Source organism: Dipodomys spectabilis, unplaced genomic scaffold (assembly GCF_019054845.1).
Source record: "Dipodomys spectabilis isolate Male_0828 unplaced genomic scaffold, ASM1905484v1 ptg000098l, whole genome shotgun sequence".
Lineage (NCBI taxonomy): Eukaryota > Metazoa > Chordata > Mammalia > Rodentia > Heteromyidae > Dipodomys > Dipodomys spectabilis.
Genome location: NW_024870775.1, coordinates 9321346 through 9335142, shown reverse-complemented (window position 1 = coordinate 9335142; position 13797 = coordinate 9321346). Strand labels below are relative to the sequence as shown.

The 13797-nt window shown below is 53.3% G+C and overlaps 1 protein-coding gene across 2 annotated transcripts; it reads right to left on the bottom strand.

Annotated features, from left to right (window-relative positions):
• Positions 1-2997: 2997 nt before the first annotated feature.
• On the bottom strand, positions 2998-6562 carry Actb (actin beta). Of its 2 annotated transcripts, none has more exons than XM_042686650.1 (6): positions 6454-6562; positions 5409-5537; positions 5054-5293; positions 4158-4596; positions 3884-4065; positions 2998-3782 (listed from the first exon to the last, which is right to left on the bottom strand). In XM_042686650.1, exons 2-6 carry the CDS (start codon positions 5529-5531, stop codon positions 3639-3641), a joined length of 1128 nt encoding a protein of 375 aa, XP_042542584.1. In that variant the 5' UTR covers positions 5532-5537; positions 6454-6562; the 3' UTR covers positions 2998-3638. The 2 variants fall into 2 exon arrangements, with proteins under 2 accessions (XP_042542584.1, XP_042542585.1); XM_042686651.1 differs by having other exon boundaries at positions 5409-5540; positions 6457-6528.
• Positions 6563-13797: the final 7235 nt, after the last annotated feature.

Below are 13797 nucleotides of genomic sequence, written 5' to 3'. Positions count from 1 at the left end.
GACCCCACGACCGACAAAAAATAAATAAATAAAAACTACACATAAAAAGCCGGAAGTGGTAAGAGGCTCAGGGGCAGCCCTCAACCCCTTCTTTTTTTTTTTTTGATCCACTCGTGGGGCCTGAACTCTAGGCCTGGGCGCTGTCCCTCAGCTCTTCAGCTCAAGGCTAGCACTCTACCACTTGAGCCACAGCACCACTTCTGGCTTTTTTTTTTTTTTTAATCTGCTTATGTGGTGCTGAGGAATGGAACCCAGGGCCTCACTCATGCAAGACGAGCGCTCTACCACTAAGCCAACTTTCCAACCCAGCCCCCAACCCCTGAGTTCAAGCCCCAGGACCGACAGAATAAATTTAAAAAAGAAATAAGAGCCGGGCGCCGGTGGCTCACACCTATAATCCTAGCTACTCTGGAGGCTGAGATCTGAGGATCGCGGTTCAAAGCCAGCCCAGGGCAGGAAAGTCCGTGAGACTCTTATCTCCAATAAAACCACAGAAAACAGGAAGTGGCACAGTGGCTCAAGCGGTAGAGCACTCGCCTTGAGCTGAAGAGCTGAGGGACAGAGTTCAAGCCCCAGGACCAACAAAAAGAAAAAGAAAGAACTAGTTGCCAGTGGCTCACATCTGTCATTCGAGTTACTCAGGAGGCTGAGATTTGAGGTTGCAGTTCAAAGCCAGCCTAGGCAGGGAAGTCTGGGAGAATATCTCCAATTAACTAGCAAGGAGTCAGAAATGGAGTTGTGGCTCAAGTGGTATAACACTAACCTTAAGCAAAAAAATTATTGTTGAGACCCTGAGTTCAAACAAAACAGTACCGGGGTGGGGAGTGTGTGGTAAGAACTAAGCCAGAATATGAGTATTGACTTCTAGGTAACTCAAAAGTATGCACAGGTTTGCTAGGCCTGCCCTAGTTTGTAACTCTTGTAGCTGTGGAAGCTAGATGTGTGAAACAAAGGGTGGGGGAGCTATACTCACTCCAAAGGCTTAGGAAAGATCCTTTCCTTGCTTCTCCCTAGTTTCCAGTGTTTACAGGCAATCCTGAGTCTTTGAGGTGCAGTTGCATCCCTCCAAGTTCTCCCTTAGCCTTCGCCTGGCCTTCTCCTCACTGAGTGTCTCTGTGTCTTGAACCCAGGACATGTACAAGGCCCTGGTTCAGTTTTCTATTCACAGCAAAAACAAAGACCAAAAAAAAGAAAGAAAGAAGAGGGGCTAGGAAAGTTGCGCAGTGCCTAGGAAGCAAGAGACCTTATGTACCAGCCAAAAAAAGAAAAAAGGAAATACTTATTACAAGTAGATTAATGTTTGTAATCAGGGCTGGGAAGGTGGCTCAGTGGTAGAGTGCTTGCTTTGCATGCATGAGGCCCTGGGTTCGCTTCCTCAGCACTGCATAAGCAGAAAAAGCCAGAGGTGGTGCTATGGCTCAAGTGGTAGAGCACTAGCCTTGAACTGAAAAGCTGAAGGACAGTGCCCAGGCCGAGTTCAGGTCCCACAACCGAGAGAGAGAGAGAGAGAGAGAGAGAGAGAGAGAGAGACAGACAGACAGACAGACAGACAGACAGACAGACAGACAGACAGACAGAGACAGAGACAGAGAGAGAGCCAGCCTGGCCAGGCTTTGGAAGGCCAGCAGCGTTCTGGCCCCAGGCAGGAAGGTGGGGCTAAATGATTCCTAAGAGAAACTGGACTGGAACCTCTGGAGCCTCTCCTTACCAAGGGCCTATTTCTCAAACAGGGCTGAGGACTCTGGCAGGCAGCTTTCTGTGTCCCATTCCATCTTGAGGGTTGGGTTTTATCTCCTGGCCTCTGTCCCCAGACAATCCATGCCTCTGACACAAGCCACACTCCTGACAGACACATGCCATGCACACCCCCACATCACTCTGACCTGTGAGGTCAGCTCCAGTGTCCTTTGCTCAGGAAATGTCTGGGCCTTCTTCCTCTACCAGCAGTGGCTCCACCTCCCCCAACCAGCCCTGTCCTATGATCCTTCATTACCTTTTGTCCAAAAAAGGCAAAATCACAGCTTTTCCTTTTAAAAAAAAAAAATCTGGATTTTTGAGCAGGGCGTGGTCATCATCCTAGCACAAGGGAGGCAGAGACAGAAAAATCTAAGGTCAGCCTGGCCTGAAAACCAATCTGTATTGGTTTAGATTCCTACAATTTACAGATGACACCTGTTCCTGTGGCTTTGCTCCAGGCTCTCCTTATTTGCCCACGTTCAACGTCCTGTCCTCTACCCTTCCAGCTCCATTTACTTAGTGCCTGCTGAGGGTAGGGACACACGTGGGTGAGTGAATCAATGGGTCCACAGAGTGGGCAGATGGAAGGATGGATACTCAGGTGGCCAGGGACTCGTTTCCAATGACAACTCATTCAGGGAAGCCCCAAGACCAGCCCAGTTGACACTCCACTGTCCCATCAGAACTGTCCTGTTTCCCAGATACCTCTGGTAATCTTACAGCTCAGAAGGGTCCATGGCTGCTGGCTAGCTTGTGCACACAGATGATCTGTCTGGATTTGCCAGGTGTCTGTCACACAAGGCCACCCACATAGGACCTGAGTCCTTCCCTCTGCTGGGAGCAGCCAAGCCGCTCAGAACACAGCTGACCCACCAGCAGCTAGCTGGTAGCCTGTATCCTTTCTCCTTTCCTTGTTAGTGGGCCAGGCTGGGACACCGAAGGGAGTCACAAAGGCCTTGGTTTGCTCAGTTCCCCAAGGTAAGCAAAATTATCTCTGGGGGCCTTGTGAACGTGCAGAAAGAGTTCCAGGAGCATCCTGGACAGCATAAGGGTAGGATAACAATTGGAGAGCTCTATTACCCACTCCACTTCTAAGGGGTGGTATCACCCATTCACCTTACCACACTTCTCCCTGCCCCCCCCACACCCAGCTAAGTCCCAAGGCCAGCTCCCCACCTGAGCTGCCATCATAATAACCTCAGCTTCCCCTCCCCCAGATTGCATCCCCACTCCCCTATCCAAGTCACAAAACCACAGCTGTTTTCAAGATGTGCACTTTTATTGAACTGGTCTCAAGTCAGTGTACAGGGGAGTCCTGGCCACTTTCACACCTCAACCCACTCCCAGGGAGATTTGAAAAGCCTTCGTTCATACATCTCATGTTGAGGGGGGGGACAAAAAGGGAGAGAAGGGTCACCATGGCTGACCATTCAAAAGAAAACAAAATAAAAAAAGTATTAAGGCGATTAAAAAAATGTCGCATTACACCATGTACACGAAAGCAATGTTGTCTCTCCCCTGAATGGACTGGGTGAGGGAGGGCTGATAGGCCACCCTCCTTCCCAGGAAGGAGGAGGCTGGGGTGGCTTTTGGGAGGGTGAGGGACTTCCTGTAACAATGCAATCTCACAATATTTGGAATGACTATTTAAAAAAAAAGACAATGTACAATCAAAGTCCTGGCCACATTGTAGAACTTTGGGGGTTGCTTGCTCCTGCTCCTGCTGCCACCTTCACCGTTCCAGTTTTTAAATCCTGAGTCAAAAGCGCCAAAAGAAACAAAATTAAAAAAAAAAAAAAAAGAAAAAAAATGAAGCCATGCCAATCTCATCTCGTTTTCTGCGCAAAGTTAGGTAATTTTTTTGTCAAGAGAGGGTGTATCGCAGCTAGGTAACAGTCCGCCTAGAAGCACTTGCGGTGCACGATGGAGGGGCCGGACTCATCGTACTCCTGCTTGCTAATCCACATCTGCTGGAAGGTGGAAAGGGAGGCCAGGATGGAGCCACCGATCCACACAGAGTACTTGCGCTCAGGGGGAGCAATGATCTGCAGGGAGAAGGCAAAAAAGCAACAGTTATGAATAGTGCTGACATGGTCAGGCCCACAGGAGGACCACCAGGTCCCAGATCAGGCTAGCCATCACCCACCTTGATCTTCATCGTGCTGGGTGCCAGGGCTGTGATCTCCTTCTGCATCCTGTCCGCAATGCCAGGGTACATGGTGGTGCCACCAGAGAGCACTGTGTTGGCATACAGGTCCTTGCGGATGTCCACATCACACTTCATGATAGAGTTGAAGGTAGTTTCATGGATGCCACAGGATTCCATACCTGAGAGGAAAGAGGAGCCACACATTCAACCTTCAGAGTAGACCCAAGGGGTCAATGCTGGGTTAAGAACAAACTAGGCCAAGTGGACTTACCCAGGAAAGAGGGCTGGAAGAGTGCCTCAGGGCAACGGAAGCGCTCATTGCCAATGGTGATCACCTGCCCATCAGGCAGCTCATAGCTCTTCTCCAGGGAGGAGGATGAGGCAGCGGTGGCCATCTCCTGCTCGAAATCCAGGGCGACATAGCACAGCTTCTCCTTGATGTCACGCACGATTTCCCGCTCGGCTGTGGTGGTGAAGCTGTAGCCTCTCTCGGTCAGGATCTTCATGAGGTAGTCTGTCAGGTCCCGGCCAGCCAGGTCCAGACGCAGGATGGCGTGGGGGAGGGCATACCCCTCGTAGATGGGCACTGTGTGGGTGACCCCATCACCGGAGTCCATGACAATGCCAGTGGTTCGGCCAGAGGCATACAGGGACAGCACAGCCTGAATGGCCACATACATGGCTGGGGTGTTGAAAGTCTCGAACATGATCTGTAGGAATAAAGATAGAGCTTGTGATGCTCTGGAAGCCACTAGGGGTGGCCAGACGAGCTTGAAGACATGCAGTGTGCAAAAAGGGAAAAAAACACAGCTAAGGAAGTGCTGGAGAGGCTCAGGATGGGGTTTCTATTCAGGCCTACTGTGCACCTACTGAATACACATTCCAAGGCCATCAGCCTTATTAGCTTTCTCACACGAGCCTGGTTAGTAGCTATACCACCCACAGGGTGGGCTTTTAAACACCTAATTGAAAAGGCAAACACGAGAGAAAGAGCTCATCTGGAAAAAAGCAAATAGAACCTGCAAAGTCCCAAAGGAGGCTCAGGGCAGAGAAGAAAGGTCCTATGGAGAACAGCAGAAGAGAGATCACATGAGAAAAGGGCGTGGCACAGAAAGGCGGGGCGGGGCAAGATGAAGGTGAGCTCAAAGAAAGACAGCGGTGACTGACCTGAGTCATCTTTTCACGGTTAGCCTTGGGGTTCAGGGGGGCCTCGGTCAGCAACACGGGGTGCTCCTCGGGGGCGACACGCAGCTCGTTGTAGAAAGTGTGATGCCAGATCTTCTCCATGTCGTCCCAGTTGGTAACAATGCCGTGCTCGATGGGGTACTTCAGGGTCAGGATGCCTCTCTTGCTCTGGGCTTCATCACCCACGTAGGAGTCTTTCTGGCCCATGCCCACCATCACGCCCTGCGGAGTGGAGAGACGTCCTCCTCAGCACGGGTGGTGTCCCTGGGTGGAGACCCTTGTCCAAAAGCCCCGAAGCCCCCATCTGCGGAGGGTCCACCCGCTGCGAGCCACCTACCTGGTGCCTTGGGCGTCCCACGATGGAGGGGAAGACCGCGCGGGGGGCATCATCGCCCGCGAAACCGGCTTTGCACATGCCGGAGCCATTGTCGACAACGAGCGCAGCAATATCATCGTCCATGGTGAGCTGCGGGACAGAAAGGAGCGCGGTGACCGCGGGTCCCGGGCGCGGCCACCCCCGCCCTGCCCACTTCCGGTGCGCCGCGGCCTCAGACCGCCAGGGGGCGCCGGCGCGCGCCCGGCTCGGGGACAAAGGAAGCCGGGCCAGGCGCGTTATTACCATAAAAGGCAATCGCTAGTCGGAGGCGGTTCCGTGGCGCGCGGCAGGAAGCCAGGCCCCCGCCCCCTCCCCACCAGGCGCCGGCCCCGCCCCCGCTCCGTTCAAACACCGCCGGGTGAGCGGGCGGGCGCGCGCAGCGGCCACACCCAGCGGCAGTGAGCACGCGCAGGCGCCTAAGCGCCGCGGGCACCCCACCCCTTCCGGACGCCGGCCCCGCCCTCACCCCAACCCTGGGACGTAGTCGCCGCCAAGGGTCTCAACGCAAGCGCACTAGCGCCGCGGACTGTGTCGCGCAAGCGCAGTGGCGTCCCTGCCCCCACCCGGCCCGACCGGCCTCGCCGCGCCCGCAGCCAATTCGGACAAAGACCCGAGAGGCGATCGGGCACCTCTCTACAACTCCCAGCCACCAGCACTGGGCATCCCCGGGAGGGGAGAGCATGCAGAGCCACCTGCATACCGAGCGAAGCTCCAAATGCAAAAACACCGTGTTTCTAAGTATTCACTCCGCGGCCCATCTAGACAAGACACCCCCCCCCCACCCCGACCCCAGCTCCACACCGGGACCCGAGCCTACCCCGGGCGTCCACGCCAGAGCTTGACCCCGGGCGTTCACACCGGGGCAAGAGCCGGACCCCGGGCGTCCACAACGGGGCCAGAGCCGGCCCCCGGGGTCCGCTCCGCAGCTCGCCCCCCCTCCCCTTGCGCCCCACGGCGCTGGGCACTCACGGTGGGCCGCCGCCCTTCGGGCCGGGTCGGGCCTTACCTAGGTGTCGGTGCGGACGGGCGGCGGAGTGAAGAGTCTGCGCTCGCGGCTGGACGCGGTCTGGACAGTGGCAGCGCCTCGCGCCGCCGGGTTTTATAGCGCGACGCCGCGGCCGCTCGAGCCATAAAAGGCAACTTTCGGAACGGCGCGCGCTGATTGGCCGCGCGCCGCTCACTCACCGGCCTCGCCGCACAGTGCAGCATTTTTTTACCCCCTCTTCCCCTCCTTTTGCAAAAAAAAAAAAAAGCGAAAACGAGATTGAGGAAGAGGAGGAAGAAGAGTTTGGGCCACCCTGGGGTGCTGGCCCCCATGGGCCCCAGGCTGTGCGCACGGACCCTGCCCTGCCGCCCTGTGCCCCCCCCCCCCCCCGCGCCTGGTACCAGACCTGGCCTGATCATCTGGTGCCCCCCACCCATCACGGGCCCCTCGGGGTGTCGGTGTCGCACGATCGCGGTGTGCAGTCAGGTGGGCGAGGGTCAGCATGGATGCTGGATTGACCTGAGTTTTTAATTAAGGTGCATGTGAGCCCTGAGTGGTCAAGGCATCGTCGCCCCCCCCCCCCCTTGGCTAACTGTGGCTTAGCCCGGGCAGGGTGGGGCGGGGGCCGGGGTCCTCGTTGCTGGGACCCATGTGGCCAAGTGTGAGATCTGGTGTGAAGCATCTACTTAGACCTGGAGGAGTGGGTAGGGTGTGGTTGGTGGAACCAGAGGGCTTTGATTAGGATGATTAGGATCAGTTATCACAATAACTTTGGACAAGTAATCTGGGGGACAGGGCCGGCTCCAGGTGTGGAGGCCCTTAGAAGTACCCTGAAAAGTCCCCAGTCCACCATTGCCCTAAAGGCCCAGGAAAAGACATTGCTCTAGCAAGAAAACTTAGGGAACTAGGGACTGCTGCCTGGTCACACCCAGCCAAGACTAGGCCTGGGCCGTTAGCTGGTGGCCTTGGCAGCTGCCAGCCTCTGCTGGGCTCGGACTGGCTGAGCACAGCTCTGGGCCTGAGCCCACCACCATCCACAGTCTCTGTCATGGAGCAGCACAGCTGAGCTCCTCCCAGGCCATCTGGAGGTGTGAGACTCTTCGGAGGACAATGTATTAGCAGAGTTGGAGGCAGGGAATCACTAAACCACCCAGAGAAGACCCTCTCTGTGACATCCGTTTTGTTTTGTGTGTGTGTGTGTGTGTTTGCCTGTCATGGGGCCTGAACTCTGGCCTGAGCTCTGTCCCTCAGCTCTTCCTCAAGGCTAGCACTCTACCACTCAAGCCAGAGTGACACTTAGACTTTTTCTGCTTATGTGGTTCTAAGGAATCGAACCCAGGGCTTCATGCATGCAAGGCAAGCACTCTACCACTGAGCCACCTTCCCAGCCCCTTGACATCCATTTTGTTTGCTGAGCAAGCATCAAACAAAACCCAGAGGGGCTAGGAATGTTTTGTGCCAGAAGTTGGGGGCCTGGCAAGGGAAGCTGAACCCACAGTTTGCAACAAGGGCCCAAGGGACACCAGAGAGACAGCAGAGATGACAAGAAGCAAGGATCTTGCCAGCAGAAAAATGGCAAAGGAAGGGTGCTCCAGGTGAGTCCAGGGCCTCCTCAGGGCTTAGCCACAGGCAGGTGCTCCAAGGAGCTTGTTCATTCAGACCAGCAAGGGGCCAGTCCATATATGGACTCAGAACAGTGGCCAGGAAAGAGGCTGGACCAGGGCTGGTGTCAGGCACTTTGAACAATGCAGAGGCCACAGCTGAGTGGGAAGTGACACCCCTCCCCCCCCACACACACACACCCCTAGAACACAGTGGAGGCCTTGGTGCCTAGTTCCCACAGAGCTGGAGAAATTTGACAAAGCTCCCCCAGTCACCACCCTGGGCCCGGGCAAACTTTCCCAGCTAGTTTACTCCCTGCCTCCAGGGGACGGGACTGCTCTGGCCCTGGCCTTGTATCTCTCCCTTTTTGGGCGTCTTGCCAACTGCCAATTGTAGGACCTGTCAGTCCTGCAATTCACTACTGAGGTAAAGGTGCCCCCCCCTCCCGCCTACAACCTGTTGATGAGGGCTGCCTGTGACTGTTCACCAGCTCCTCCCCACTCCATGGTGGGGTGTCTGGGGGGATTATGTTGCCCACCAGGGTTGTAGTATGGAGTAGGAAGCTTCAGGCAGTTTACATGGGAATTGGAACAGACTTGATCTCCAAGCTGGACCTGTGCTTCGACTTTTCTTCTCAATCAAAGGCAAGCTGAGGAGCAGGAGCTCCAACCCCACCCGGCCTCTGGCTAAGACAATTCTGATCAGGCCTACTGGTTTATGACTTCCTCATTTGCAATAGCTGTTGGCTGATGCTCTCCAATGCATCCTCCAAGGCCCATTTCAGAAAGTCCACATGGGGAGCCATTTAGCATTTGCAACATAAAATATGTGTTCTTTCACACTTCAGAGAGCAAAGCACATTCATTTTTTTTTGGGGGGGGGTGCGCATGCGCATCTACTGGGCCTTGAACTCAGGCCTGGTTGCTGTCCCTTAGCTTTTTCACTTCAGGCTGGTACTACAAGGTTTGAGCCACACCTCCTCTTACGGCTTTTTAGTGGCGATAAGAGTCTCTCATGGACTTTGCTGCCATTTGAAACAGCAAACCTCAGATCTCAGACTCCTGAGTGGCTGGGTAAAGTTCTTTGAGCGTCTCCATACCACGTTACCCACATCACACACACACCCCAACTCCTCCCTAGTCTCAGCTCTGTTAGATAAATAAATGACTCACTCCCTTGGGGGTCCTCAGCCTGCAGGAAAGACCCCAAAGCAAATGGCAGATTGGAGGATGAGGGGGGTGGGGGATGCTGAGCCTGGAGTTGAATAGAGAAGCCAAAGAGAGAAAGCAGGGGGCTGATGGGATGGGGGGGGAGGTAGACAAGGAAAAGAGGAAGTGGAGGAAGGGGGAGGCGAGGGAGAGGAAGTGAACTGGCTCTTCCTCACTAGGGAACTTTGCCCTTGCAAGGAGTTTTCACAGTTGTGGCTGGGCAGGAACAGGGTCCAGCCGGGCTTAGCCAATGAGAGGCTGCCAGCCCCTGCACTTTCTTTTCTCCCTACTGCCTCCCCGGTCTTGCTCCAGCTGTTCCCCCCCCCCCCCCAGGACCTCAGGGCAAGGGAACATTAACTGTGTACACTCTACTCCCTGGGCTCACACCAGGCTACCTTGCCTGGGGCATCAGTGGAGGGGAGGTGGGGCCTAAGCTCTCTTTTTTTTTTTAAAGAAGGAGAAAGAAACTGCAGTGAAGACTTGAGTTCATCCCCTCTTCCCCAGGTTTCTTGTATACAGCTGGTAGTCCATGAGGAGGCTCACAAAATAAATAAGGGAGGGCCTAGAACATTCCATATGCCAACACACACACACACACACACACACACACACACACACACACACCCTTTATTTATTTATTTATTTAACATGTGAGGAAACGTGTAATGGGGCTCATTTAAAAAAAAAAAAAAAAAATCCCAGAGCTTGAAGTCCAGTGGAAAGGCCTCTACACTCAGCGCTACCCACTCTGGGGCAGAAGCCTGGCCTAGGCCTGGCAGAAGAGGGGGTTGGGGGGGTGGCCTTCCCTGGTAAAGTGACTTCTGGAATGTCCCCAGGGATTTGGTCCAAGAGCTGCTTCAAAGTAAGAATTCCTGGCCCCACCTCACTCCTTACCAGAAAGAATGGCCCCTTAGGACCTGGGTCACACAGCACACAATGATGTATGGTGTGGGGTTTTGAGCTAATCTTAAATTCCTCTCTGAGCTTTGGACCTGGGGGATACAGAGGTGGGAGCTGAGCATGGAGTTCCTCCAATCTCCTGCCCAGTTATTCATCCTTAGGGTAGTTTCAGGCTGCCCCTTCTCAAGACCCCTGAGGTGACAAGTAACACAGCTAGGCTCATCCAGCTTAGAGCTGGGGGCATACACAACTGCTAAACCGGAAAGGCCTTTCCTTCAAAGTAGTTCCTGGATCATGCAATACCTGCGTGCATCCAACAGGCCAGTAGCAACTAGCCAGGCATGCTTTCCTCAGTTTTCCAGGAACTGTTTCAAGCAATGGGAATAAAACAAGGACAATCCATGAGACCAACCTCAAATGATACAAGAGAACTAACTTGCTGGTGCCAGAAGGGAAAGCAATTTTTTTCCTTAAAAAAGGTCTTTGGGGGCTGGGAACGTGGCTCAGTGGTACAGTGCTTGCCTTGCATGCCTGAGGCCCTGGGTTCGATTCCTCAGCACCACATAAGCAAAAAGAAAAAAGCCGGAAGTGGCGCTGTAGCTCAAGTGGTAGAGCTTTAGCTAGGAGCTGAAGAGCTGAGGGACAGCGCCCAGCCCCAGAGTTCAGGCCCCACGATCAGACCGCCCCCTCCCCCCAAAAAAGGACTTTGATGTTTCCATATTGAGATTGAACTCAGGCCCATGAGCTTGCTGGGTAGTTTCTATACTGCTTGGGTTATGCTCCCAGCCCTTTTTTTGCTTGTTTTTCTGTTGTATTGGTGCTTGAACTCAGGGCTTTGCACTCACCCAAGGCTAGTACTCTACTACTTGAACCACAGCTTCAAGTTTGTTTTTTTTTTGTAGGTCGTGGGGCTTGAACTCTGGGCCTGGGCACTGTCCCTCAGCTCTTCAGCTCAAGGCGAGCGCTCTACCACTTGAGCTACAGCGCCACTTCCGGTTTTCTGGTGGTTTGTTGGAGATAGGAGTCTCACGGTCTCTCCTGCCCAGGCTGGCTTTGAACCGCGATCCTCAGATCTCAGCCTCCTGAGTAGCTAGGATTACAGGCGTGAGCCACCAGCGCCCGGCTAGCTTCAAGTTTTAATAGCTAATCACAGATAAAAGGACTTCACAAACTGGATTGGCTTTAAATTGTTATCCTCAGCTCTCAACAGCCTCAGTAGCTAGGATTACAGTCATGAGCCACCAGTCTCTGGCTTTTATTTATTTACTTATTTATTTTTGTCAGTCATGAGTCTTGAACTCTGGGCCTGAGCACTGTCTCTCAGCTCTTCAGCTCAAGGATAGCACTCTACCACTTGAGCCACAGCACCACTTATGGTTTTCTGGTGGTTAATTGGAGATAAGAGTCTCACAGACTTTCTTGCCCGGGCTGGCTTTGAACCGCGATCCTCAGATCTCAGCCTTCTGAGTAGCTAGGATTACAGATGTGAGCCACTGGTGCCTAGCTTGGCTTTTATTTTATTTGTTTGTTTATTGTCAGTCACGGGGCTTGAATTTGGGTCTGGGCGCTGTCCCCGCATTTTTCAGCTCAAGGCAAGCGCTCTACCACTTGAGCTACAGTGCCACTTCCAGTTTTCTAGTAGTTTGTTAGGCTGGCTTTGAACAGTGATCCTCATAGCTCAGCCTCCTGAGTAGCTAGGATTACAAGCATGAACCACCAGTGCTTCCTTCACTTTTATTTTTGAGACAGGTCTTACCATGTAGCCCAGGATAATCTTAAGTGGGAATCCTCCTGCCTTAATCTCCTGAGTACAGGGAATCAGAATGTAGGTGGGGGGGCACTACTATGGCTTCTTTTTGTCGGTACTGGGATTTGAACTCAGGGCCTTGGGCTTAAGCTGGCACTCTACCACTCAAACCACTTTGTCAGTCTCTGAAAGAAGTTCTTTTGAGCAAGTAATCAACTATCAGGGACTTGAGTCTTGAGCTGGTCCAGCATCCAGACCTAATCACTGGCCTGGAGCTTACAGGCGGCCGCTGAAGCTTGTTCCTACCTGGGCCTCCTGTCCTTGGCAAAGGAGAATCCCTACTTCATCGGCATGGGGCCCTTCTGATATTTCTTGGGAACAGTTTTTTATAAATCCTTAAAAACTCCCCTCGATCTTGTTCCCCTGGGGCATTAAGAGAAACGGGGACTTCCCAGACTGACTTATTTCAGTACATTATTCAGAAACAAAAAATAAGCTGGCCTGGGCTTTCCCTGAGCCCACACCACAGGCTAATGTGCTCTACCACTTGAACCACAGTTCCACTTCCAGCTTTTAATTGGAGATAAGGGTCTCTTGGACTTGTCTGTCCCAGTTGGCCTCTAACCATGATCCTCAGATCTCAGCCTCCTGAGTATTACAGGATTACAGTGTAAGCCACCAGCACCCAGCAACCCTAGAGGCCCCAAAAGCAGCAGGCTTCTACCAAGTTGATCAAGCAGGGGTAGTGGAGAAGCAATAGGTTTACATTTAGGCCAAATTAGGGGAACATAGTCACCCACTGCATCCCAGGCTGTGTTTTGAGAGCCCCTAGCACCCAGGTGAACAGCCAGCTGTGATCAGGGAGGTGGCATCTGAGGACTGGGTTGTGTGGGCAGTTTGTGCCCTTCCTGACACCTTTGTGATTGCCCTCAGGACTCAGAAATGTCCTCTGGGAAAGCCAGGCTCCAGTGGCTTACAAATCCTAGCTACGGGCTGGGAAGGTGGCTCAGTGGTGAGCACTTGCCTTGCATGCCTGAGGCCCTGGGTTCGATTCCTCAGCACCACATAAGCAGAAAAAAAAAAAAAAAAAAAGCCAGAAGTGGCGCTGTGGTAGAGAGCTAGCCTTGAGCTGAAGAACTGAGGGACAGTGCCCAGGCCCAGAGTTCAGACCCCACAACTGGACCCAAAAAACAAAAACAAATCCTAGCTACTTAGGAGGCTGAGATCAGAGGATCACAGTTTGTGGCTAGCATAGACAAGAATGTCTGTGGGACTCTTATCTCTAATTAGCCAGCAAAAAGACAGAAGTTCAGGTCTGGCTTAATTGGTATAACACTAGCTAGCCTTGAGCAGAAAGAGCTAAGAAAGTGCACAGGCCCTGAGTTCAAGCCCCAGTACTGGCATAAAATGAAAGAAAGAGAAGGAGGGATGGAGAGAGAAAGAAAATTAAGTTCTGCTGCATGCTGGAGGCTTACTCCTATAATCCTAGCTATTAAGGAGGTAGAGATCTGAAGATCACAGATCAAAGCCAGCTGGGGCAAAAAAGTCCATGAGACTCTTAACTCTAATTAATCACCAGAGAACCAGAAGTGGTGCTATAGCTCAAAGTGGTAGAGTGCTAGCCTTGAACAAAAGAGCTCAGGGGATAGAGCCCAGGTCCCATGTTCAAGCCCCAGGACCAGCAAAAAAGTCCCTGAGATGAAGTACAGGTACAGAAGGGTGGGAAGGAAGGAGTTTGAGGCCCTGGTCCTGGGTGGAGCTGGGTAGACAAGGGTATTTTAGGGCCTGGTAGGTGGGCACCAGCTGACTCACCAGCAGCTTGCCAGACTGACTTCCCAGCAGAGCTTCCCATCCAGTGGAGAGCCCTCAGGGCCTACTACCCTGTAATTGGGAATCTCCCCGTTTCTC

Excerpts from the sequence above, each read along its gene's own strand:
- Actb (XM_042686650.1), bottom strand. The coding sequence starts at position 5,531 with ATGGACGATGATATTGCTGCGCTCGTTGTCGACAATGGCTCCGGCATG. Across the intron at positions 5,294-5,408 it reads TGGGACGCCCAAGGCACCAG|GGCGTGATGGTGGGCATGGG; the intron begins GTAGGTGGCTCG and ends TCCACTCCGCAG. Across the intron at positions 4,066-4,157 it reads CTTCCAGCCCTCTTTCCTGG|GTATGGAATCCTGTGGCATC; the intron begins GTAAGTCCACTT and ends CTTTCCTCTCAG.